The 27142-nt window shown below is 41.6% G+C and overlaps 1 protein-coding gene across 1 annotated transcript in view; it reads left to right on the top strand.

Annotated features, from left to right (window-relative positions):
* The window catches only part of GHSR (growth hormone secretagogue receptor), a 39037-nt gene extending 14361 nt beyond the window's left edge, over positions 1-24676 (top strand). The window contains exon 2 of the mRNA XM_040349378.1: positions 23896-24676. Coding sequence (XP_040205312.1) covers positions 23896-24200 — 305 coding nt within the window. The 3' untranslated portion in view covers positions 24201-24676. The remainder of the gene's footprint in view (positions 1-23895) is intronic.
* Positions 24677-27142: the final 2466 nt, after the last annotated feature.

Below are 27142 nucleotides of genomic sequence, written 5' to 3'. Positions count from 1 at the left end.
AGGCGCAATGAGCTCAGGTACAATTAACTGTAACATAGATGTATAGAAAAAACCTTCCCCCTTGCCCTTCCACCCCGTTAAATAAACACACTTACAACCATTAGTTTGGAAAGGGCAAGGCCACAGCTTTATTAAATCCAAACATAACATGTGAACACTTTTTAACCAGTGCCAGTCACAGTTGTACTGTGAGCACACAATTCTAAAAGGGGGAGGGGGCCTGTCCTTACCATAAGTGCTGCACATGATGCTTACTTCCGATTTCCATCAAGGGCATAGCCCATTACACTTATTTTATGCTGGCAAGGTCAAGAAACCGCAGCAAGCTGTGACATACCATAGAAAAAAGAGGCGGGAGGGTGGGCAGCTCTTCCAGCCATGTTCCTTAAAAGACCCAGAATTCCCTGGGGCAATACTTTTTCAGAGCTCAGGACCAGCCCATTCCATCTAGCAACCAATCCTTGGAGCCGCCTTATTCTGTACCTGGCCATGCCCCCATCAGTCAAGGCTATCTTTCCCTAAGGGGCTCAAGAGGCCTTCATTTAGGAGATGTTCACTTTTGTCTAAATGTTATTTGTTCTCTTTCATGGAAGCAAACTTTATGGGATACTTGCTTGAAAACATTAATAAAAATATAAGTCAACAATTTCCATTGGATGTATATTTTTCAAATGACTGTGTATAAGTGACAGGCTCTGCTTGGAAGCTGCCCATCACTTTAATGATCTACAGGAGCTGGAGTAAAGCGGCAGCTCTGAGTATATCAAATGTAAACAAACCCCACAGTGGTGACAGAGACAATTCAAAAAGTATTAAAGAGTATGTCAGGGCAGAATAAAAAAACATATACAGTACATCTCTGAAATACATACATGTTTCCCCATGTTATATCTGTTGATCTGCCAGGAATGCGCTCAGCGCCTAATTTTCTCTTGTGGAATGACAACACATTTCTTTATTTGAACCGAAATTGCAAGAATTTATGTTCTAAATCTAAATCTAAATCTAAATGTCTGTTCTTAAATTACTGAATCCCCCCCTCCCCATTCTCCTCACCTCCACAAGATAGTAACTAATTTTTCTGCATATAACACAGGAAGTGTTCACAGGATACCCCTAAATTTATGACACCATTATTATTATTTTAATTTTTTTACACCTAATGGACAGATATTACAAAGTGCTTTTATTTGTATATTTAATTGAACAAAAAGGAGAAATATGAGTTGTATATTGTTAGCATTTGCATAAAAGTGTTGGATGCATTAATGTTATCTAAAACATTTAAAAAAATCAATATTTCCTTACCATGCACTTGTTCCTGATTAGCTATTATTTTTCATGTCTTTCCTTTAAATTCTTCTTTCAGCCTGCTGACCCTGCTACAGCCTCTGTTGAAGCTTCCTGTCCAAAGCTTTGTACACACAATTGGATTATCCAGTGGGAATTGTGTAATGGCAAGCTGTTGTCGGAAAACCCAACAGTGTGTATGCTTCATCGGACAATTGTTGTCGGATTTCCGCCAACAAATGTTGGATAGCATGCAATTACAGGAATGTGGGCAGGTACACAATGTGGGTACTGTGGACCCCCAGCTGGCAATAATTATGAGGAACAGTTAATGAATTTGAGTGAAAAAGAAACAGAAAAATCATATGGACAAGATTTACCTAATATCACACAGTAAACACACAGATCCATGTCCTGTCAGGGAGAGAAGACCAATGCTGTGTGCCTTGTACATAGGGACACATCATCGGTCACCTCCCCCAGTCAGTCCCCTTCCCCCACAGTTAGAATCACTAGTAGGGAACACATTTAACCCCTTCCTCGCCCCCCTAGTGTTAACCCCTTCCCTGCCAGTCACAATTATACAGTAATCAGTGTATATTTATAGCACTGATCGCTGTATAAATGTAAATGGTCCCAATAACTTGTCAAAAGTGTCCAATGTGTCCGCCATAATGTCGCAGTCCCAATAAAAGTCGCAGATCACCGCCATTACCAGTAAAAAAATATAATAAAAAAAAAAACATAATTCTGTCACCTATTTTGTAGGTGCTATAATTTTTGTGCAAACCAATCACTATATGCTTATTGCGTTTCTATTTTTTACCAAAAATATGTAGAAGAATATGTATTGGCCTAAACTGAGGAAATTTTTTTTTTAAATTGGAATATTTATTATAGCAAAAAGTTAAAAATATTGTGTTTTTTTCAAAATTGTTGCTTTTTTTTGTTTATAGCACAAAAAATAAAAACCGCAGAGGTGATCAAATACCACCAAAAGAAAGCTCTATTTGTGGGGAAAAAAGGACGTCAATTTTGTTTGGGAGCCATGTTGCACAATTGTCAGTTAAAGTGACGCAGTGCCGGAAGCTAAAATTTCACCTGGGCAGGAAGGGGGTGTATTTGCCCAGTAAGCAAGTGGTTAAAACTGTATCATTGATAAAAATATATAGAATATACAAAATATAAAATGATAGAATTTAGGGTGTATGAAACCTCAAATAATAAAAACATTATATAGCAATAAGTGTAAAAGTCTGCACTAGGTCATCAATATCTCCACAATAAGCAGCCACTTATAAAACTGTGATACCAGTTAAAAACATAAATTTAAAAAAGAAAATTAAATCAATAAAAAGTGCCATTGAACAAATAACAAAGTGTAAACCACAAAAAAAGTGCAAACTTTCAAATTATACATATATAATGTGCAAATAGGAATGAATATATATTTGGCACATATAGACCCAATAAACTCCGGAAAAAACGAAAATTCATCTAATCAAGTGCAAAGACAGTCAATTTGTGTGAAAATGAATTCCTTGACGATATGTCCGAAAGACCACATTCCCTCAAAGGTGCAATATGTGTGAACAGAAAATAATGGAATCCACCACCAAATGGCAACAGTTGACAGGCACCTCTTGCCAGAACTGTTGGACCATAAATTATAATAGTAAAACTCGCTTGTGATAAAATACCACGGGCCGGTATCCAGTATACAAATGATTGCCACTGAGCAACAAGTCACATTGTAACACCAAAGGATAAAAAACACACCTCCATAGTGAAGGTCATTTTAAAATCCTTGCAGAAACAGTGGTGACATCATCACTGTGCTGTACATAGCGTGTGCAGAGACCAGGGCTATAAGGGACCTACTGGGCCAACCCACTGCAGGCTGCACCTCATTATCTAACCATAGATTGCTTCGTGTCTCTAGGAGCCTCACTCATCCTACAGCCCATGTGTGACTTCACATAAGGCACATTTTTTTTTTACATACTGTCACTAGTCAGTATCCCTGATTACAACCACACTAGTCATATGATGACACTGTATTGCACTGGTGACAGTAAGTAAAAAAAAAAAAAAAACAATTATTGAATTTCTTAACTTTTCAAAAAATATTAGACAAAAATTACAACTTTAATAAACTCCCCGTCCCTCTTACTAAATACCTTGGACTACCTACTTTCTAAAAAAAAGGTATAATTTGGGAGGGGGGGGGGTATTTGTACTGTCCTGGCATTTTAAAGGGCCTCAAGAAATGACATAGGCCGTTAATACATCAGGGTCGATAAATTTTGAAATATATAAACCATAGTTTTAGGGCTTCATAATCGATTAGTTGGCCGATTATTGTTTTGATTAATCGACTAATCGGAAAATCTTAAAAAAAAGTGTGGTGTACAATTTAGTTAATATGTAAAAAAAAAAAAAGGGCAATTTATTCTTAAATATCCATATGCAGTGGTAAATATAAATAACCAACTACAGTAATTGTAATGCCTTCTATTACCTCCATTTCTCTGGGTTCAGATGCTAATCTTCCCTGCACAGAGTCTTTAAAGTGATAATTTTTTTTTAAACATACTTGTTATACTCACCTGCTCTGTGTAATGGTTTTGCACAGAGCAGCCCAGATCCTCCACTTCTGGGGTCCCTCACTGCTTCTGGCTCCTCCTGCCTTCAGAGTGCCTCAATAGCAAGCTGCAAAGTATAGTATAGAGCGCCCGCTATAGCAAGGTAAAAATACTTCTGCCTTTAGAACCACTCACTTTCTGCCCAGGACTACATGTCCCATGAGACATTGCTCCTCACACTTTCACATTCCCAAATTCTCAGGCACTTAGTGACATGTATGGATGGTGTACTGAGCTGTATGTGTGCTGCACTGTATTTCCTGATATGTAAACAAATAATGCATACTATATGCAGGCCAACTAATCAACTGGCCGATTAATCGATTATAAAAATAGTTGACAACTGTTTTCATAATCGATTAGTTGTCAATTAATCGATTAGTTGATTCGGCCCTACATAGTTTGTAGATGCTCTAACTTTCACACAAACCAATTAATATATACGTATTGGGATTTTTTTTATTTTACCAAAGACATGTAGCAGAATACATTTTGGCCTAAACTTATAAAGAAATTGGATTTTACTGGATATGTTTTATAGCAGAAATTCAATATTTTTTCTGTCTTTTTCAGTTTATTTAGAAAAAAAAAATAATTACCCAGTGGTGATCAAATACCACAAAAAAAGCTCTATTTGTGTGAAAAAAGTTCGGGAAAAATATCTGATGGTTTCATCATGTTCTATTGCATGCGACAAGGTGTATTAACGATAAAAATGGCCAGGATTGACTACATTCTACATACTACAGGATTCATCAATGGGTTTCACTGAAAATCAAACCTGTTTTCTGGCTTGCTCAGTTACTTTGCTTCCCAAGAGCACTTTTTTGGGGCTAAAACCAAGTTTCATCTGCTTCCCATTTAAGATGTGCTCTGTAACTTGTAAGAGAGTGCAACCCCTAAATTATAACGGAAATTCACTCTCCCATTCAACATTGACAATTTTCAATTCTTATGCTACTAGCATTAGTAAATAGACAGGAAAGTACAGTGGAACCTCGGTTTAAGATTAACTTGGTTTGAGAGCGCTTTGATTTGCAAGCAACTTTTTTTTTAAATTCCGACTCGGTTTGCGAGTGTTGACTCTCAAGACAATCATAATTCAAGCTAAATAGGCCTGCAGTACCTCGTTTGGCCTGAGGTATGGGGTGCATAAGCCGAGCAGAGCCGAAAATAGGCCTGTAGTACCTCATTTGGCCTTAGGTACGGGGGCACAGGAGCCGAGAAAAGCCAAACATTGGCCTGCAGTACCTCATTTGGCCTGAGGTACGGGGGCGCAGGAAACAAGCCCAAGTGTCCTCTGGCCTTTTCAGGCGTTTTCGGCGCTCTCTGGCACACCCCACCTCTGGCCGCATTCGGTATTGCATCCCATTGAAGTCAATGTGGAAAAAATTATTTTAGTTTCTATTGACTTCAATGGGAAAACTCGATTTGATATTCGAGTACTTTGGATTACGAGCATACTCCTGAAATGGACTATGCTCGTAATCCGGGGTTCAACTGTATATCATATTTGGAAGAAAATTGGATAGGGGGCGCTAATAGTTAATTTGTGAAAATCCAAGTTCACACTATACAATTGCAATAAAGTGCCTGTGCATAATGTGCAAAAAATGTAAATTTAAGCCATAAAGAACAATCACAGAATAAATGTGTTGTATTGCAAACCACGCACAGCTTCCTGTCCAGCTGGTTCTCAGCCTTTGCGAGTTGACACGCACGCTGTAGTTCCCACCGGCGCGGACATCGCTCCTCACCTGATCGGTTTTCAGGACTGACATTCTGACCTACTAGCCCAAAGCCTCAGTGCCGGGATGTGGCCACTTTTCAAGTAAGCCTTCATTTTCCCCACTGTGTATGTTTTTATTCTATAATAAAACGTTATTATGCTATGGTGGCATCTCTCTGTTTTTATTCATATGATGCCCTAACCAGCGGACCAACAGGAATCTCAGACTATCCACGTTTTTGTCCAAGGTGACAACTAAGCTTTATTTGACCTCTTTTTAGTTAAAAAGGTCAACTACATGCGGTAAGGGGCCATCTTTTTATGCACTATCGGGTGATAAAAGTGGTGAAGGTGGACATCCTGTTTATCTTATATCTCACAATCATCACACATGCAGTGTCGATCAGGGAACATATGGACATTTGCAATCTAATTTATTTAGCTCACGGAATATTTTTTGTATATTTTTATGGTTTAAATTGTGTGATTCATTCACTTTAATCATTCTTATTCATTGCACATGCACTTTAAATTTATTTTTATTTATAGATAAGCTTTGCAATACAACACATTTATTCTGTGATTGTTCTTTATGGCTTAAATTTACATTTTTTGCACATTATGCACAGGCACTTTATTGTAATTGTATAGTGTGAACTTGGATTTTCACAAATTAAATATTAGCGCCCCCTATCCAATTTTCTTCCACATGTCTATTCTTTTTTAAATTTTCAGGGGAGCAGCTTTTTTGACATAGTTTTTATATTTTTCGTTGGTGCGAGATCCTTACCCCATTGTATATCATATTTACCTTAATTTTTTTTTAAATAGGAATATTATTGGAGATATTTTCTTCACATGTAAATTGCTAAAAGTAAAATGAATGCTTGATGAGTATAAATCCTAATCTAGCACATTTATGTTTATTCCCAATACAATCCCACAGATCCGATTGTTTCCTTTAGGGGGAATATATTCATCATCTCAGTATGATTTTCATCAACTCAGAGTGATTTAAAATATACAAAGAGCTCCAGCATAGCACCAAGCAGGAGGAAGTATTTGGTTATAAAAAATAAACCATTACACACAAGCACCCTTTCAGGCATTGGGAAGCCCTGCAGGTACACTGTTAGTAATTAGAAAAGAGTTTGTTAAGACCCAGACTTTTCTGTGCCTTCTCTGCCCTGACCCACTTTTTACACCATATTTATATAATGATGTGATTATTTGCTTTATTGTACTGACAGAATAAGTAAAAAACAAAGACAGACAAAGGTGATAAGTGGCATAACATAGCACTTATATAGCTTAGTTTAAAATGTCCAGGTTATTTGCTCATTTTGCAATCATCTGAAATGAGCACCCCCAAATCGTTTTCCTCTGTAGCTCTGGTCAACACTGTGTCACCTATATTGTACTCTATGGCCCAGATTCTCAAAGGACTTACGACGGCGCAGCGCCATGTACGCCGTCGTAAGTCCTAATCTGGGCCGTCGTATCTATGCGACTGATTCTTAGAATCAGTTACGCATAGACATCCATTAGATCCGACAGGCGTAAGTCTCTTACGCCGTCGGATCGTAACTGCAATTTTTTTTTTGCCCGCTAAGTGGCGCTTCCATCGATTTCCGCATCGAGTATGCAAATTAGCGATATACGCGAATTCCCGAACGTACGCGCGGCCGACGCAGAAAAGTTACGATGTTTACGTAAGGCTTTTTCCCGGCGTAAAGTTGCCCCTGCTATATGAGGTGCAGCCAATGTTAAGTATGGCCGTCGTTCCCGCGTCAAAAATTTAAAGTTACGTCGTTTGCGTAAGTCGTCCGTGAATGGGGCTGGACGTCATTTATGTTCACATCGAAACCAATGATGTCCTTGCGACGTCATTTGGAGCAATGCACACTGGGATATTTTAGGGATGGCGCAAGTGCAGTTCGTTCGGCGCGGGGATGCGCTTCATTTAAATGATACACGCCCCCTACCCGCAAAATTTGAATTCCGCCGGGTGATTTACGCTACGCCGCCACAACTTTACAGGCAAGTGCTTTGTGAATAAAGCACTTGCCTGAAAAACTTGCGGCGGCGTAACGTAAATCGGATACGTTACGCCGCCGCATCGATACGCCATTCTACGAGAATCTGGCCCTATGATTACTTTTCCCTCAATGCATTATGTTTTTGAATTTATGAACAAACCCTATTTAATCTTGCACAGCTGCACCCTAACTATAAGTGCCCTATAAATAACTACTACGCTAACACCAATATACATTTGTATATGTGAAAAACAGTGCTGAAGCCAGCGGGGCCTGTGTGACATCATCAAGTGGCCTTTCTGTAATAATTGCTGGTAACCCTGCAAACTCTGTTTTAACAGTGCTCAACATCTTTGTTTCAAAGTTAAAGTGCACTTATACATGTGAGTGAATATATGTGTGAAGTTAGCTTTAACCGCTTCAAGACTGCCCACCGCACATATACTGCTGCAGGGCCGCGACTGTGCGCGGGATCACATACCTAGTGACGTGCCCAATACGTGTAAACACACAAATCCCCGCTCTGTCAGGGGTGAGGAGACAGATATCGTTGTTCCTAATGCTTAGGAACAACAATCGGTCTCCTCACGCAGTCATTCCCATCCCCCCACAGTTAGAACACACTTAACCCATTAATCGCCCCCTAGCGTTAACCCCCTCCCTGCCTGTGATATTTATACAGTAATCAGTGGCTATATTTAGCTCTGATCGCTGTATAAATGTCAGTGGTCCCAAAAAAGTGTCAAAAGTCTCCAATCTGTCCACCGCAATGTTGCAGCCCCGATAAAAATCACAGATCACAGCCATTTCTAGTAAAAAAATAAAGAAAGAAAACGCCATAAATCTATTCCTTATTTTGTAGACACTATGGCCGGGATTCAGATACCTGAGTGTATCTTTATGCCGGCGTAGCGCATCTCATATGCGCTACGCCGACGTAACACAGAAAGGCAAGAACAGTATTCACAAAGCATTCGCTCCCTATGTTGCGCCGGCGTAATGTAAAATCGTAGGCGTAAGCCGGCCTAATTCAAATTAGGTGGAAGTGGGCGTGATACATGTAAATGAACCGTGACCCCATGCAAATGAATGGCCGAACGAACGGCACATGCGCCATCCCGTGGGCGCTTCCCAGTGCGCATGATCAGAATCACGTCGGAACGAACGCCTAAGATATGTCGAATCACTGAACGTAACCAACGCCCAGCCCTATTCACGTAGTACTACGTAAACGACGTAAAATACGACTGCTGTTACATGGACCATACCTTTGCATGGGATGCGCCTCCTATATGTGGAATAACTTTACGCCGGACGTACGCCTTACGTAAACGGCGTAGATTACTGCGACAGGCGCAAGTACGTTCGTGAATCGGCGTATCTGGGTTATTTACATATTCGACGCGTAAATCAATGGAAGCCCCCCTTGTGACCAGCGTAAGTATGCGCCCAAGATACGACGGCGTAGGAAACTTACGTCGGTCGGATGAAGCCACATTTCATGCGTATCTTGCATTAAGAGTCAGGCGCATAGATACGACGGCGCTTCTGTGCACTTACGCGGCGTATCTCAAGATACGTCAGCATAAGTGTTACCTGAATCCGGGCCTTTAACTTTTGCGCAAACCAATCAATATACGCTTATTGCAATTTTTTTACCAAAAATATGTAGAAGAATACATATTGGGCTAAACTGAAGAAATGTATTTATTTATTTTTTATTTTGGGAATATTTATTATAGCGAAAAATTTTAATTTTGATTATTTTTTTCGAAATTGTTGCTCTTCTTTTGTTTATAACGCAAAAAATAAAAATCGCAGAGGTGATCAAATACCACCAAAAGTAAGCTCTACTTGTGGGAAAAAGAGGACATTAATTTTGATTGGATACAGCGTCGCAGGAAAGTGCAACTGTCAGTTAAAGTGACGCAGTGGTGTATCGCAAAAAATGGCCCAGTCAGGAAGAGGGTAACTTCTTCCGGTGCTGAAGTGGTTAAAGGGACCACTACAGTATTTTTTGTCTGCACAGTTGGCGAGACTGTTAAACGCCCAGTACAAGAAGGAGTAGTTATTAAAGACACACAAAGACACTTTTTTCATTTTTATTTGTTTACGATATATGTTTTTTTTTTATCATATTGCAATATTGTATTGCCTTATTAATCAATGTTGTATATGTATAATAATTACTGGACAGGAGTGCAGCAGCTCTGTTTCTCACATTTATAGATTATTTTGCATTTAGAAACATTGAACTAAAAAAGATTTTAAACGCACTGATCAGCTGCCAGCTTCTTCCTCAATACCTTTCTTGTGGATGGCTACAATTTTAGCTGTCTGCCAATTATGACATTTTTGGAATTAGGAAATTCTCCAGTTAGATGAGATTGGTAAATAAGATCAGGTATTTGTTGAGCAACCATATCTTGAGAGATCCAAAGAACTCAGGAATGAATACTATTTGTACTTTATGAAGCTATAAGTGAGCTAGTTCATCTGTCACCTTTACCTCTAGAAACCCTGGAAATGAAACAAAGCTTTCATATATTCTCAGTGCAGGTTTTTCTTAACTTCTCATATAACTTCCTGCCTAGAGCAGTGGTATAGAAAACAACACATAGTTCTTTATGAAGTTCCATGTAGTTGCTTCATTGATGTGCTTAATGTACGCTGCCCCAGAGCTAGGTGTACAAATAATATACTGTCACTTGCACTGGCTGGAATTGAAGGGACCAGGGGTATACCTAACAAAGGGGAGCTCAGACCCTGGACTTTGTGTGACAATTAAAGTGATATTAAAGGTTCTCATTTTTTTGTAATAACAAACATATCATACTTACCTCCACTGTGCAGTTCATTTTGTACACAGTGGCCAAAATCGCCCTCTTCTGAGGTCCCTCGGCGGCTCTCGCGGCTCCTCCCCTCATTAGATAATCCCATCTGGGAAGCTCTCTCCCGAGGGGGTTACCTTGAGGGAGCGCTCCTGTGTCATACACTTGGCGTCCATAGACTCCGAGTGAATGACTCGGCCACACCCCCTGGCAGCCGCATCATTGGATATCATTGATTGCAGCTGGAGCCAATGGCTGCGCTGCTATCAATCTATCCAATGAAAAGCCGAGAAATTGTGGGGAGAGCAACGCGGGATAGTTCCCACTGAAATTCGGGGTTTAGGTAAGTTTATAACCCCTTTAAGCGTAATTTGTAAGAAAGCGAAGAATAATAACAGTGCAGCAAATGATTAAACCTAGTGCAACAGATGGTAAACACTCAAAAGTAGGAGGAGCCTAGGACAGGTAGGATACCTATTGGTAGTGACGGGAGCAAAAAACAGCATCTGGATCTAGGAAAACGAACTCTTGTGCAAGCAATTCCAATGGAAATGTGCCCAGTTTAAATGGAAAGGAAGAAGGCATGGCTGGGTTGGTCCTGCAGTTAATTGAATCAACAGCAGGGGTGTAGCACCCCCTGAATCTACTGATGGCAAGATCTCAACCCCAGACACAGAGGGTGAGCTAGCATTTACCCCAGGTCCAAGTCCATGGTTATAATGGGGAGTTTTGAACAGAAATTTGGCGCCAGTCACTTTTGATCTTTTTAAAGCTTTAATGTAGAACTTAAAAGAAGATAATAGGAGAGAGGGTTAGGGGTCTCAGATATCAGTAGCAGATCACTTACAGACTCCTTGGATCCACAAAAAGTACAGCTTCACAGTACCATAACCTTTAAGCTGACCCGATGATACTGCAAACATGTTCAGATTGTAGAACAAGATCCAACTTCACAGTATCAAAACCTTTAACCACTTTAGCCCGGAAGGATTTACCCCCTTAATGACCAAGTAATTTTTTGCTATACGACACTGCGTCATTTTAACTAACAATTGCGCGGTCCTGCGACATTGTGCCCAAACAAAATTTATATCCTCTCCCCTGACAGAATGAGGATCTGCTTTGCTTACATTGGCAGATCCCCATTCTGCCTATCTGTGGAGCAATCGCGGGTGGCCAGGCCAGATAGCCTAAGAGAATGATGTGGTCCAAGGCACCATAAGTAATTGGCTTCTATCCCATATTTGAACAGAAAGAGAGAAAGTTTGGTCGGCGGGACTTTGAATGAGGCCACTCACTATATAGAGTAAGAATGTGGGATATAAAACACAGTATTGCTTATATAGGTTCTGACAAAAAGGGGGGAGTTTTTTGGGGACTTTGAATGAGAGATGTATACCAAAAAGCAGTCTTAGCAAAGAACATTTTATTATACCTTGTGAGATCATGTACAACATACTGAGTGACAGAGAAATGCATACACAAAATCGCATAAATGCAGGGCATGGTAAAAAACACATATACATATTGATGCCATGGTATTTGGCATATCATGGGGTAAAGACAAGTCCTGCACAACATGTGCCACTGGAAGGGCATGATGGTGTTGGAAAATGTAGAGTAAAAGGATATAAAAAACCTAAAATTATCTGTATGGACATCATGTATCTATGTAAGTCCAACGCATTTCGTTGGGGTGTACCAACTCTTCAGGGGTGAATGCAATGGTAATCTATAAAGAGACATAACCATATGGTATAATGTTGTTGCTAAATATTAGGAATAAGTAATGGGTTTAAGGGACAGGATGGACATCCCTATAAATATTCACATCAACTGCATAGATGTGAACTGAGGATCAGAGCTGTTAGAGATGTCTGGCATGGGAGCTGAGGTAGAGACACGTGGACAAACAGGGAGCACTGTGAATTCCCAAAAGCCAATGTGCAAATGTAGTTGACAGTGAGCCAACACTTCTGTGGATTGAGATCAGTAGTATAAGGCGGTCCCCGAGTTACGAACAAGACAGGGACTGTAGGTTTGTTCTTAAGTTGAATCTGTTTGTAATTTGGAACAGGTACAAGTGTAGCTCCAGGCAAAGAATATATTTTTAAGCTTTTTGGATAGCATAGGGAAGGGTTATCACCCCTGTAACATTTGTTTTGCGGTCTGTGCCTCTGTTCAGAAGATTTCACCTCACTTTCTGTCCCAATGACAATTGGATTTTGAAAATTTTGGGTTATTAGGGAAACGAGGATTGGTGATAAAGCATCAGTGAAGAGGAGACACCTTTTTCCCATATTAACTCTTATAGGAGAGAATTTCCCTTCCTAGGGGTAGATTTCCTCTCACTTCCTGTTGTCTCCCTCCGTTTGTAAGTAGAAGTCATTTCTAAGTCAGGTGTTTGTAAGTAGGGGTCCGCCTGTATATTGAATGCATAATATTATCAAGTGTGAAAAGCCCATACACCAGGTTAAATGAGGGGAAGAACTGTGCTTGTCCACATGTCTCTACCTCAGTTCCCATGACAGACACATCTCTAACAGCTCTGATCCTCTGTTCACATCTATGCAGTTGACGTGAGTATTTATAGGGATGTCCATCCTGGCCCATAACACAGGCACAGGGTGACGAGCAGAATGCCTATCCTGTTTCAAATGCCAATATATGCAGTGACATACCTCTTTAGACCCAGCCTGTTTGAATAGTGTGGCCACTTGCTGACTTGGCAGAATTCACAGGCAGCATTTAACCAATGGCACAAATGTTCTCTATATAATGTATGATTGCTTTTTTACCAAACCAAAATCATCAATGAAATACCTTCATTTCATATTTTTTTCTGCGATTAGCACTTATGTCAAGCACGTAGTAAATAGGAGTTGTAGTGACAACTAGTAGTTTCGTATGAGAGGTAATATAGCTCAGGTAATATTTAGTGTTGTCCCGATACCACTTTTTTGAGACCGAGTACAAGTATTGATACTTTTTTTCAAGTACTCGCGGATACCGAATACTAATATTTTTTTTTAAATGTCATGTGACAGTGGCGGTATTTTTTTTTTTTTACTATTTTTTTACAGTGGTTTTTTTTGTTAGAGGGGGGAGGGGTTAGTGGATTGTCAGTGTGTTTTTTTTATTATTATTATATTACATTTTATTTTACATTTTATTTTTTAAATTATTTATTGCTGGCGGGGCTTTGGTGAGATATCAGGGGTCTTAACAGACCTCTGACATCTCCCCTTTAAGACAGAGAAAGGGACTAAGGACACAGATTCCCCAGTCCCTTTCTCTGCAGCATCAGCTAAAATGAATGGAGAGAAGCTTCTCTCTATTCATAAACTGAAGCATCGCAAACACAGGTTACGATGCTTATGTTATGCTCAGTTACGTAAATGGACTCACTAATCACTGACTCTGTAGGAGCCGGGTTTAGAGGCTCCCACCTTCGCTCTCCATCCTGACAAATTCAAGGGGGAGAGCGGCACGGTGGGGGGAGAAGACGGCACATGGGAGAGCGGCACGGAAGGGTACAAGACAGCACAGGGGAGAGCGGCACGGAGGGGGAGAAGACAGCACAGGGGGATAGCGGCACGGAGGGGGAGAAGACAGCACGGGGAGAGCGGCACGGGGAGGGAGAAGACAGCACAGGGGAGAGCAGCACGGAGGGGGAGAAGACAGCATGGGGGAGAGTGGCACAGGGGGAGAAGACAGCACGGGGGGAGAGCGGCACATAGGGGGACAAGACAGCACGGGGGAGAGGGGCACGGAGGGGGAGAAGACAGCATGGGGGGAGAGCGGCACGGGGGGGAGAAGACAACACGGGGGAGAGCGGCAGGGGGGAGAAGACAGCAGGGGGAGAGCGGCACGGAGGGGGAGAAGACAGCATGGGAGGAGAGCGGCACGGAGGGGGAGAAGACAGCATGGGAGGAGAGCGGCACGGAGGGGGAGAAGACAGCAGGCGGAGAGTGGCACGGAGGGGGAGAAGACAGCAAGGGGGAGAGTGGCATGGAGAGGGAGAAGACAGCATGGGGGGAGAAGACAGCACGGAGAAGACTTGTAACTCCCCCCACCACCTGACTGCCCAGGTACCGGGTGAAGCATCGGAGCATTTCCCCCGAGTACAAGTACTCGAGAAATGCTCGGTATTGGTACCGATACCGATACTAGTATCAGTATCGGGACATCCCTAGTAATAATAGTTGCATATGAGAGGCAAATATAGCTCAGGTAATTTGGGGGTAGATGTCCCTTTAAGATATTCCTTAACAAACAGTCCTTAGCACAACAGTATATCCCAAGTGAGTGAGTGAGTGAGAAACTTATATAGCGCAACACATGCAAACTGAATCGCCTCTGGGCGCTTAGTATCCTTTCCCTACTGTACTTTTGCCTTCAGAAAAGATGGGTTTTGAGTTTTTTTCTGAAGGCCAGGTGATTCACCTCCAACCAGGTGCTGGTTGGTAGAGCGTTCCATAGTCTAGATCCTTGGATTCCAAATCTTCGTTCTCCTTTGGACTTGTATCTGACTTTGGGTATCTGGAGTAGATTTTGGTTGGTGGATCGCAGAACGCGATTGGGGTTGTGACATTTAAATTTTTCGCATAGATATTGGGGGGGCATTTCTTTGAACACATTTATGTGTCAGACAGAGTGCCTTAAAAGTGATTCTGTCTTTTACTGGCAACCAATGAAGTGATCTCAGTGAAGGTGAGATTGATTCCCGTGTTTTTTTCCCAGTCACGAGTCGAGCGGCCGTATTTTGAACGACTTGCAGACGAGTGATTTGGTATTTTGGGAGTCCCAGGTAGAGGGCATTTGCATAGTCGAGCCTGGAGTTGATAATTGTACCCACCACGACTGCTATGTCTTCTTTCGGGATAAAGGGAATGAGTCTACGTAGCAGGCGCAGCAGATGGTGGGATCCGCTGACTACTGATCCTATTTGTGCATCCATTGTCATGTGGGTGTCAAAAATGACTCCGAGACTTTTGACTTTGGTGCTAGGGGTGATGGTTTGTCCAAGAATAGGCGGTGGTGTCCATATTGGTGCGGGAAGTCTCTTTCGGTTGGCGTGAAACAGGAGAAGTTCTGTTTTTGAGCCATTGAGTTTAAGGTAACTCTCCGTCATCCAATTTTCTATCAAAGTAAGGCATTTCTCTAGTCCGAGATAATGATCCTTATTGTTGCAGATGCGAAAATATAGTTGCGTGTCATCCTCGTAGGAGTCGTAGAGTAACTTCTGGTTACTGATGATTTCAATAAGAGGGCAGAGATAGATTTTGAATAGTACGGGCGACAAGGGGGGTCCCTGAGGGACTCCACATGACACTGTGCGTTTTTCAGAAGTGAAAGGACCCAGTTTCACTATTTTTTTTTTTCAACAATAGATTTTTATTGAAGTTTATCATAAACAAGATAAATATAGACATACATTGTATAGCGTTTCACTATTTGAGATCGGTTTTCCAAGAAGGAGGAGAACCAGGGTAAATCCGAGACAGCGACTCTAGCTACTTCAGCTAGGCGAGTCAGCAATAATTTGTGGTCTACAGTATCAAATGCTGCGCTTAGGTCCAACAGTATCAGAAGTCAAGATTCTCCTTTGTCTGCTGCTTCGAGAGCATCACCCCATATTTTGAGAAGTGCTGTTTTTAGTTCCGTGACCAGGACGGAAACCCGATTGGAATGGATCGAGTAATTTGTGGATGTCTAAATGCTGTTGTAGCTGTTGTACTGATGTTGTACTGAGACTCATTAATTAATTGATTTCCTGATACAATCTCAGGGTTACCCATTTCTACCGTTTGATTCAAATTACTATGGTGAAACAGTGCAATCTATGGAGAAAACAGACCACATGCTCACCTTCCAACGTTTCAACAGCAGAGAGAATGGCTGCCGTCTGGGCAGTTGCCTTTATTATCAGCACACGATCACAGAATGCATTCTCATTGGTCAACCCATATAATTCATTCATCCCAGCCCCCTTATTACACACCCCTGTGCTTAGCAGGGAACCCTCATTGGCCAGTTCATATAGAAGGGTGGTTTCTCTTCACAAGTTCATTCCAGACTAGTTGCACATACCCTTCTTGTCATGTGACATAAAGTCCCCTTGTGTCTTTTTTTCAGACTCATTTGCCATTTTACATAGAATTCCTTTTGTTACAAGATTCAATAAGTCCTCTGGGTGAGGGGAAGACAGGATGAGGGGGATGGTAGAACTTCCTCTCAAAAGTTATTTTCTGCTCTTTTGGAGTACATCACAAGGAGGAATGGCAGTAGAAGGGGGGACATGGAGTGAGTGAGGGGGATGGAGCTGCTTCTTGATTTGGAAAACAGAAGAAGAAAATGTAGAGGCTTCTGAACAAAACAGCTTTCCCTTGTATTTTCAATGCTGATAGAACTTATCAAGGAAAATAAGCAGTATTGATCATTCTCATACATACATATGCATATATAAAAAGTGTGGAAATATAAACCGAAATTAAAGAAATATAAACCGAGAAACATTTAGTGGTTCTAATAAAAGAATAAGCTCAACTTATCAAATAGGAATTTTATCCAGATCTATCACAGTACAACGTCTTTCTCCATAACCTTGGAGAAGACATTTAGGCCTGTTATGGGTCGACGATTGTTTGGGTCTTTGGGGTCAAGGGTGTTTTTTTTTAGAATTGGTTTAATTATGCCTTATTTCAGCAAGGTTGGCACCATGCCTTCCTTTAATGACTGGTTTATGAGGTACGTGATCGCCTCTGCCACAATATCGGCACGTTCTTTTAGCAGTTTGGTGGGGATAATATCATTAGGCGCTGTGCTGTCTCGCAGAGTACTAATGATTTTTTTAGTGGGTCCCAGGAGACAGTGGGGTCCACTGGGAAAGTGCCGCGCTACTCACGCATGCGCATTAGGGAACCCGGCAGTGAATCACTTCCTGATTCCCTCACCGAGGATGGCAGCGGTGGCAGCAGAAAGACAATTGATTGCTCGTCTTCTGCTGCCGACATTGTGGGCGCGCTGGACAGGTAAGTGTCCATTTATTAAAAGTATGCAGTATTTGTAGCTGCTGTCTTTTAATATATATTTTTTCGCGTGACCTCCGCTTTAAAAGCAAATGAAATGATTGTGATAGAGAAATGCATTCCTCAAACTGTCCTTATTTTATCTTGTTAACAAGAAACCAGACTCACCTGTTAAACAAGTAGTATGTTGATAGGCACAAGACATTATAAATAACAGCAATTGTTTTAGATGGAACATATGCAGCAGAACTTCCTATAGCACTACAAGTATCACAATAGCTACTTATCCATTTGCAGGGCTTCAGAGTAGAAAGTAGGGAAACCGTAGTGAATGGTGTCCGCAAGGAAGGCCTCAAAGGTTGTCCCCAGCAATGGCTCTCTGTTGCAGTAGATGTAAACAGCACTAAAGTAGTAGTTGCAGGCTGGAGCGTTGTTGCAGCATGGGGAGCGATAGCAGCAGTATTAGTAGCGTGGCCGAGCTACGGCTGACAATAATAGAATGCTGTCTGTGTATAACCTGAATGACATCATCGCGCGGTCACTGTAATGGAATGGTCGCTGTAATGTAGTGGAAAGCATTACAGGAAGAAACAGGCGCACGGAGCGGCTGTTTCAACAGTTTACTGCATGACCACAACATAAGAAGAGTACAACATTTCAGGGTCACACAGGACCCCTTCGTCAGGCATGTAATGCCTGACGAAGGGGTCCTGTGTGACTCTGAAACGTTGCACTCTTCTTATGTTGTGATCATGCAATAAACTATACAGTTTTGGAATTCTTTTGTAAGAAGTCATAATTGGTTACAGGTATGTTCAGCTGCTATGTTACTTAAAGCGGAGTTCCACCCAAAAATACAGGTATTTGGAACCACTTCCAGGAATGACTCCCACGAGAGTCACTCCACCCCCCCCCCCCCACTGCACTGGTCCCAGGAGACAGTGGGGTCCACTGGGAAAGTGCTGCGCTACTCGCGCATGCGCAGTAGGGAACCGGGCAGTGAATCTCTTCCTGATTCCCTCATCGATTGCTTGTCTTCTGCTGCCGACATTGCAGGCGCGCTGGACAGGTAAGTGTCCATTTATTAAAAGTATGCAGTATTTGTAGCTGCTGTCTTTTAATATTTTTTTTTTCGCGTGACCTCCGCTTTAAAAGCAAATTAAATGATTGTGATAGAGAAATGCATTCCTCAAACTGTCCTTATTTTACCTTGTTAACAAGAAAACAGACTCACCTGTTAAACAATGTCACAGCCAGCCTCCGATATGAGACGCTAGGCTCACTGCTTATGGGTGGTCCATCACTTTAATCTCCTCTAGTGGGCCCCAGGTACTCATTTCAACACTCACTTCTAGGGAGGGCCATATTTGTGATTCCTACAAGTCTTAAGCCACCTACCGAACTATATACTTAAAGTGAAACTACACTGCATTTGAGCTCCACAAACCATAAAAATATTTAATTAATTTTTAATATTCAAAGCAAACTTCACCATCTATTCATGTCTCCATGCTTTATTTTGCTGAAAAATCATTTTGGAAAACAGCCTCTAGCATTTCTAGCTATGGCCATCTTGAGCAAGGGCAGATGATTTGTGTAGCATTTACTTCCTGGAATCCATTTGCCCTTAGCTAAGGCATGCACAAAGGAGGGTGTGCTTAGCTGAGAAAACCTCTCCTGAAGACTCCTGGGTTGTATGATATAATTTGCCTGGGCGTGGAAAGCAGGAACTAGCTGAAGAAATGTGAAAAGCAAGTGTAGCGCTACCCCCGCAGGAGCCGCTGGTTGTTTTGGGATCGGCGTATTAAGTTACCTCTTACCGTTGTCTAGGGGTGAAGTTGATGAGTAGATTAGTAAGCGAATGTCCAGTCATCAAATAAAGGTTTTTCTGAATGCTTTATTTTCGGCCCAACATGACCAACTGAATGGATCGATCAAATCCTCCCAGTAGATTAAGTGAGGGTCACCGGTTGACAGTGGAAGTGTCCCGGTCACCAGATCCCTGATAGTTCGTTCAAACCCTCTTGGAGAACCTGCCTCCGGGTTCTACTCAAGCCAATCCCCCACCGAATGGCATACAGCCTGGGATCTCCTCAGTAGACGGGGGACCCAGTAAGTCACTGGGGCCCCTTAGTAGCATCAGTCACTCCAGGCCAGGAGGGCCCAGAGTCTATAACTCCACGTAGCACGCGACCCCAGGCCAGGTAGGCCATAGTGGTGGGGCCCGCGATGTGCGCACACCCTGAAGGTGGGTGCCGCACCCGGAACCAGGAACCCGCAAAGAACCAACAAAAATGGCGTCCGCCACAGATATACTCTCCCCCAGCATGCTCCGCGAGGGAAAAGTGGCTCTGCCAGAACCCCTCTAGCGCCAATTGTCGCCCAGGGATGGGATCGCATCCCTGGAGCGCAGACTGACCTACAGGACAGTTCTGGAATGACAGCAGCCCAAAATGTAATAAATCATGAATGGGAGCAAAACAACTCTCCCATTCCCCCACCAACTCCAGTGTAGCGCCCACACTGAAAGCAAGGGGGCGCTACACAAGTTTAAAACAAGCAAATATGATATTATATACTTTCCTATTTATTTACTAATGGTAGCAGCATGAGGATTAAAATAGTCATATCTGATTGAGAGAGTGAAGTTCTGCTTTAACCAGTTGCAGACAAGCCGCTGCAGTTTTACGGCAGCAGGTCGGCTCGGCTGCGCAAAATCAGGTAATATTACGTGATTTTGCATTTCAGCCACTAGGGGCGTGCGCACGCGCACCCTGCTCACCCCTGGGCACCCACGATCGCTTGTTACAGAGCGAGAACCGGGAGCTGTGTGTGTAAACACACAGCTCCCGGTCCTGTCAGGGGGAGAAATGACTGATCGCATGTTCATACAATGTATGAACAGCATTCTGTCATTTCCCCTAATCAGACCCACCCCCCTTCAGTTAGAACACAATGAGGGAACATAATTAACCCCTTGATCGCCCCCTAGTGTTAACCCCTTCCCTGCCAGTGACATTTTTACAGTAATCAAGGCATTTTTATAGCACTGATCGCTATCAAAATGCCAATGGTCCCAAAAATGTGTCAAAAGCGTCCGAAGTGTCCGCTATAATGTCGCAGTACCGATAAAAATGCGCAGATCGCCGCCATTACTAGTAAAAATAAAATATTAATAAAAATCCCATAAAACTATCCCCTATTTTGTAGTTGCTATAACTTTTGCTCAAACCAATCAATAAACGCTTATTGCGGTTTTTTTTACGAAAAATATGTAGAAGAATACGTATCGGCCTAAACTAAGGAAAACATTTTTTTATATATATTTTTGGGGGATATTTATTACAGCAAGATTTCGCTTTATTTTTGTTTATAGAGCAAAAAATAAAAACCGCAGAAGTGATCAAATACCACCAAAAGAAATCTCTATTTGTGGGAAAAAAGGGCGCCAATTTTGTTTGGGAGCCACGTTGCACGACCACACAATTGTCAGTTAAAGTGACGCAGTGCCGAATCGCAAAAAGTGGCCCGGTCATTGACCAGCAAAATGGTCCGGGGCTGAAGTGGTTAAATAGTGCCAGACAACTGTCATATCATAACAAAAAGTAATATCATGCTCTAATTCAAGGACATGTTTGTTAAGTTAAATAAAAGTGATCCCAACAGCAGCACTCCTGTTATCTCACATAGCAATAAAAAATAAATATCTAAAAAAGTGTGTGTTGCACTGTCTAATAAAGTGCATAAACAATTCATACCATAATTCATATGCTGATATAAAAATAAGTAAATTCAAGTAGAGGTTTAACCTTTGACTGCATAGAGGATTAGTTACTGTAAGGCTGCGTACACGCGGTCGGTCCATCCGACGGTCCAAAGGAAGCTGACTGATGGTCTGATGTGCCTACACACCATCAGTTAAAAAACCGATCGAGTCCAACGCTGTGACGTAAAACACAACGTCGTGTAGAGAAAAATTAAGTTCAATGCTTCCAAGCATGCGTCGACTTGATTCTGAGCATGCGCGGGTTTTTAACTGATGCTTTTGCATACTAACCATCGGTTTTGACCTATCGGTTAGGCGTCCATCGGTTCAATTTTAAAGCAAGTTCTAAAATGTTTGATCGAAGGATAACTGACCGATGGGGCCCACACACGATCGGTTTGGACCGATAAAAAGGTCCTTCAGTCCGTTTTCATCTGTTTGGACCGACCGTGTGTACGCGGTCTAAGAGCAGCAAGGATGTGGAATTCCCTTCCACAGGCGGTGGTCTCAGCGGGGGGCATCAATGGTTTCAACAAGCTATTAGATAAGCACCTATATGACCACAACATACAGGAATATACAGTACAAGGTAATACTAACATATAATCACACACATAGGTTGCACGTGATGGACTTGTGTCTTTTTTTAAACCTCACCTACTATGTAACTATAGGTTACTATGTAACTATGTAGATATACATAAATCAGTGTTTTGATGGAAAAACATATAAATAATTAAATAAATAAACAGTCCCATAATTCATAAAGTTCATAAAAGGTGAAAAAAATATGTTCCAATAGAAGTGCTGAGAAAAACAAGGTGCTCTACGTGTGCATCAAAAACATCAAAATGTATTGTGCTGCCAGTGATCACCAGAATGTGTGCCACCAAGAGGGATATTAAAGCCTCTTACCAGATTCTGAGAGCTCTATAGAAAGGTCCGCTTAATGGAGAAAGCCTTCAAATGGATAGATGGATGAGAAGCAGCTCGGCTCAACCCAGGATCAGCTAGCCTACCAGACAGCCACACATAATCCCAAGCTGTCATCACACATCAAAAGAAAGGCAATGTACTCACAAAAATGGATGAATCCAAATAATCACATGTAAAGTGGAAGAGGAGCGCTAACTGTGTAGTATTAAAAACTGGATTTATTAGAAAAAAGGTTATCCACTCACAAATAAGAGAAGCAACATGAGCATGTACACAGCATCGAGCACCCTGGCAGGCGTGATAGTGCTACCGCTGAAGCTCCATCCTACACGTTTCGTCCAAATGGATGTCGTCACTGGGGCAAGAGAGGTAGTGGCGATGTGGTGCTAGCTGAACATATAGGCTCAACATGCTAAGACACTAGAGGGCACTGCCACCTCTCCACATACAATCTTCCAACAACATGTCAGTCGCCATATTACCGGGAATAATGGTGTCAGCGGTCTGACATAATAATATAATAGGATCGGATTAGCCAAATTTTTAAAACAAACAAATCATAAATGTATGAAACCACTCAAACACCGACACAATCAATTTATATTTTCTGCATAAAAATAATAATACTGTGGTAAGAAAATAAACTAAAAAATAAATAATATATTATGGAAGTAGCAGCACTATCTAGAGGTACAAGTATGAATTGACAAAATAATAATTAATCATATTAAACCCTCCTAAATAATAACAATAAAGAAATTATAATACCAAAAAAATCTAAAACATGAAAGAATGAAAATTGTTTAATGTACAATATATATATATACAATATATAATGTACAATATATATATATATATAAATAATTTAGTAAGGGACTAATGGGACAACCATAACCAAAAGCCAAATAAACTAGCTGTTACTAATAAAACAATTGATGTCCCATTCAATATTGACCCTCTGAGGACAATGGGTTTTGAGCTTTTAAATCCAGTGAGTTTTCCGCCTGGAAATTCCCGAACGGCATTACTGCCCCTCCAATGAGGTGAAAACACCTTAATTCCAATTACTTTTAAACAGGAAGGAGCTTTATTATGTTTCTTAGTGAAATGTTTTGAAAAGCTATGCTTGCAGAACCCTTTCCTAATGTTCACAAGATGTTCCCCTATTCATACCAGCAAGACCCTTTTTGTCCTCCCCACATATTGCAGGCCACAATTGCACTGCAAAAGGTAAATAACATTTTTTGTAGAACAGATCATAAAACTATCAATCTTGTAAGTTAAGGCACAGTATTTTCCAAACTTATATTACTATATGGTGTTAACACATGTGTCATGTATATTTACTTGTTATACATTACAGAATATGATTTAAAGGCAAAGCGCATTTATATGCTTTATGATTTTTTTTTTGTGTCATTTATCCTGTGCAGCGTCTCTTATTTTCTGAGAAGTTTTTCAGTTATTAGTATTCATTTTCTATTTGTAACCCATTGCTTATCATTTAATTTCCATTCATTTTTATTGTTTCGTACAATTGGTTACTTATTAATTTTACACCAAGTGCAGGAGGTGTTATTTTATACACAGTTTGTATATTTTATATATTTTTTGTGTTCTTTTTCCAGCTGTCGTGGTATTTGCCTTCATCCTGTGTTGGTTGCCCTTCCACGTGGCTCGCTACTTGTTTTCCAAGTCTTTTGAAGCCGGATCCTTGGAAATTGCTCTGATAAGTCAATACTGTAACTTGGTTTCCTTTGTGCTTTTCTACCTGAGTGCTGCCATCAACCCAATTTTATATAACATTATGTCAAAAAAATACCGCGTGGCTGCTTGCAGACTATTCAAACTAAAGAAGATCTCCCGTAAAGCACCTTACACCACAAATGATGAGAGTTCTCCTGCCTGGACAGAGTCTAATGTCAGCACATGACAAAGAATACTTGGGCTACGTGGACAACACTGAAGTCATAATATGCCAACAAACACATTGTAGGAGCCACGTAATGCATTGTGTATTTATTGTTTGCACATAATGGAACCAAGAATTATCTCAGGTTGCTGTTGGTATGTGATGGTAATTGAGACTGATCTAATGTACCCATTGAACCCCATTATGACCATACTCTAGAGTAGTTATTTTTTCTTCTCAACAAAATATTATTTTTTGTATTGGTTTCTCATAGGAGTGCTTAAAAAAACTAAGTTTCCCTGATGACGTTTTGGTACATTTGCAGAGTGTTTAATAAGCTATAACTTACTTGTGCTGCTATGAACTGTCTGTAACGCATTGTACTGTTTCATGCTGTGGTTTAAATGTCCAGAGACTAGATGTCTAATTTTTCATTACAGTATAGACTTTTGATGTAGTGTGGCAAGAGAGAGGAAAATAAAGACTCTAAAACAATACATGTTTTCTCAATGTTTTACCGGCCATGCTGTTCACATGCAGATACTGTTATGTATTCACCAAAATGTTATGTGTGGAACAATATTTCGTTTCAGGAGTAGGCACTACTTGGCAGAATTTAACAAGCTTAAAGGGGTTGTAAAGGTACAATTTTTTTCCCCCTAAATAGCTTCCTTTACCTTAGTGCAGTCCTCCTTCACTTACCTCATCCTTCGATTTTGCTTTTAAATGTCCTTATTTTTACGTTCAAAGATTTTTATTGATTTTTTAAAACCAAAAGAAAATAAACAATTGGTACATTCCTTCCAGACATAAGACCACAATATGTAAAGGCAATTTACAAGCCTTTAGTCCAATCAGTACAGATACATTGACCACTGACCAGTACTTTCACTCTAGATACCTCTTCCTGCTGTTCAGACGTTGGTACAGGATCATGGGGAGGATCATGGGGAGAAAACCCCAGGCACCCCTATTGGGCACAAACTGTGACCGGGGGGTTCCCCCCCGATCATGAAGGTAGCTATTGACCATGAGGACGGAAGACCAGTATTAACATTGCTACAGTGCACTCAGAGGAACACGCTATCTGTCATACAAACAATCTAGATATAAGCCTGGAAGCATTCCGTAAGGAGTCAGAAAGTACCAAAAAGGAGAGATAATTAAAAGAGGCAGGTGAAAGAAGAGTATCGTAGAGAGAGAAACAAAAGGAGAGAGCTGATCTTACCGGGAAAATGCCAAGTGTCCGTCCCTAGCAGTTTACGATTGGGACTGAAATCCTGGGCGAAGCGGAACCCCCACATGTAGGGACCAAGGTTCCCAGACGGCTTCAAACTTTGGGACTGTGTCAGTTAATATGCTGGCTAGTCTCTCTTGAGACATGATCCAGGAGATCTTGCATTTAGCTGCCAAGAGGGAGGGAGAGGTTGTTTCCACACCTTCACTATGGTCATCTTGGCCCCTAGCAGCATAACATGTATTAGTTTGTGGCTTGCTTTGGGAATTCTAGGGAGGTTAGAGTTCAGCTGTAGCTGGGGTTCTCTGGAACTGGGGAGAAGTTACCTTTTGGATCAGGGTAAACATTCTGCTCCAGAATGACCTAAGTCTAGGGCACTCCCATCAAGTGTGGGCCATGGTGCCCGTGAGCTGACATGCGCAGAAACAGAGAGGATTCGCTGTAGGGAAAAAGGAAGCCAAATTTGAGGGGGTGATGTACCATCTGGTCAAGACATTGACTCCAGATTTGACCAAGGAGATGTTTCTTACCCCCTGGAAAGTTCTGAAAAATGAAGACTGCCACCTCTCGAGGTCCCAATTAATTTGGAGGTCAGTTTCCCATGCCAGCATATACAAGGATTTTGAGGACGCGAGGGCAAGTGATTGATAAATGATGGAGATTCCACCCCTCTGAGCCATAGCCTGTCCGCACCACATTTCGTAAGGAGTAAATTTGGGAGGGTAGGTTTCCCCTTCCATAGCCTGCAGAGGAAGTGTTGTATCTGTTCAAATCTGTAGTGCTCCGTGGTCGGCATGTCTAGGATCTGAACACAGAATTTCTGGGTAACCAGGCCAGAAGGGGTGAAGAAGTGCCCGATGCGATACAGCCCCTTGTCTTGCCACCATCGAAAGGACTTGATGTCTTGGCCCGGCGGAAAGTCTGGGTTGTGAAAAAAAAGGTGCCAGGGGTCTACTTTCTGAGGTCAGGGAAGGTACAGATCGCAACTTGTCCCATAGAGACAAGGTTTGTGAAAGGTTTGGAGATAACATTGGGGGGCGGTCCCTGGAGGGTGTCCACAGAAGATAGTCTAAGTTATTCGTTGGGACAGCCTGTCTCTCAATGTTAACCCAATCAGGCTTTTAGACAGTGCACAATTGCGCTATTCTAGCTGCCTGGAAGTACCAAAGGAGGCAAGGAAGTCCCAACCCACCCCGAGTCCTAGTTTAAAAAATAGTTTTTTGGGGAAGTCTGTGGCCCGATCCCCCCCAGACAAATTTGGTAACCTTGCTTTGAAAGGATTTTAAGTGGTCCCTTCTAATGTTTATGGGGAGGGATAGAAATAGATATAGTAGTCTGGGAAGGAGAGTCATTTTTACCGAATTAATCCTCCCCAGCCATGACAAAGCCCCAGTTTGTAAGGTCAGAAGCAAGCTTTCGGTACATGGGTGGGAAATTGGATGGATACAAATGCTCAATTTTAGCTGTGAGGTTGATCCCCAGATACCTAATGGAATCTTCTCTCCACTCAAACTGAAATTCGTTTTGCAACGCTAAGACTACTTCCGGTCTGAGGGAGACGTTAAGGGCCTGAGATTTGGAATAATTTACTTTGAGGCCTGAGACGATGGAAACATTGTTTAGGAGTTTGCAGAGACTAGGGAGGGTCGTGGTCAGTGAGGTGAGAAACAAGAGAATGTCGTCAGCGAACAAACCACATTTATGAGTTTGCGGGCCACAGGTTACT

Source organism: Rana temporaria, chromosome 4 (assembly GCF_905171775.1).
Source record: "Rana temporaria chromosome 4, aRanTem1.1, whole genome shotgun sequence".
In the NCBI taxonomy this organism is placed as follows: domain Eukaryota; kingdom Metazoa; phylum Chordata; class Amphibia; order Anura; family Ranidae; genus Rana; species Rana temporaria.
Note: the sequence above shows the minus strand (reverse complement) of the source record. Positions and strands in the feature narration are given on the sequence as shown.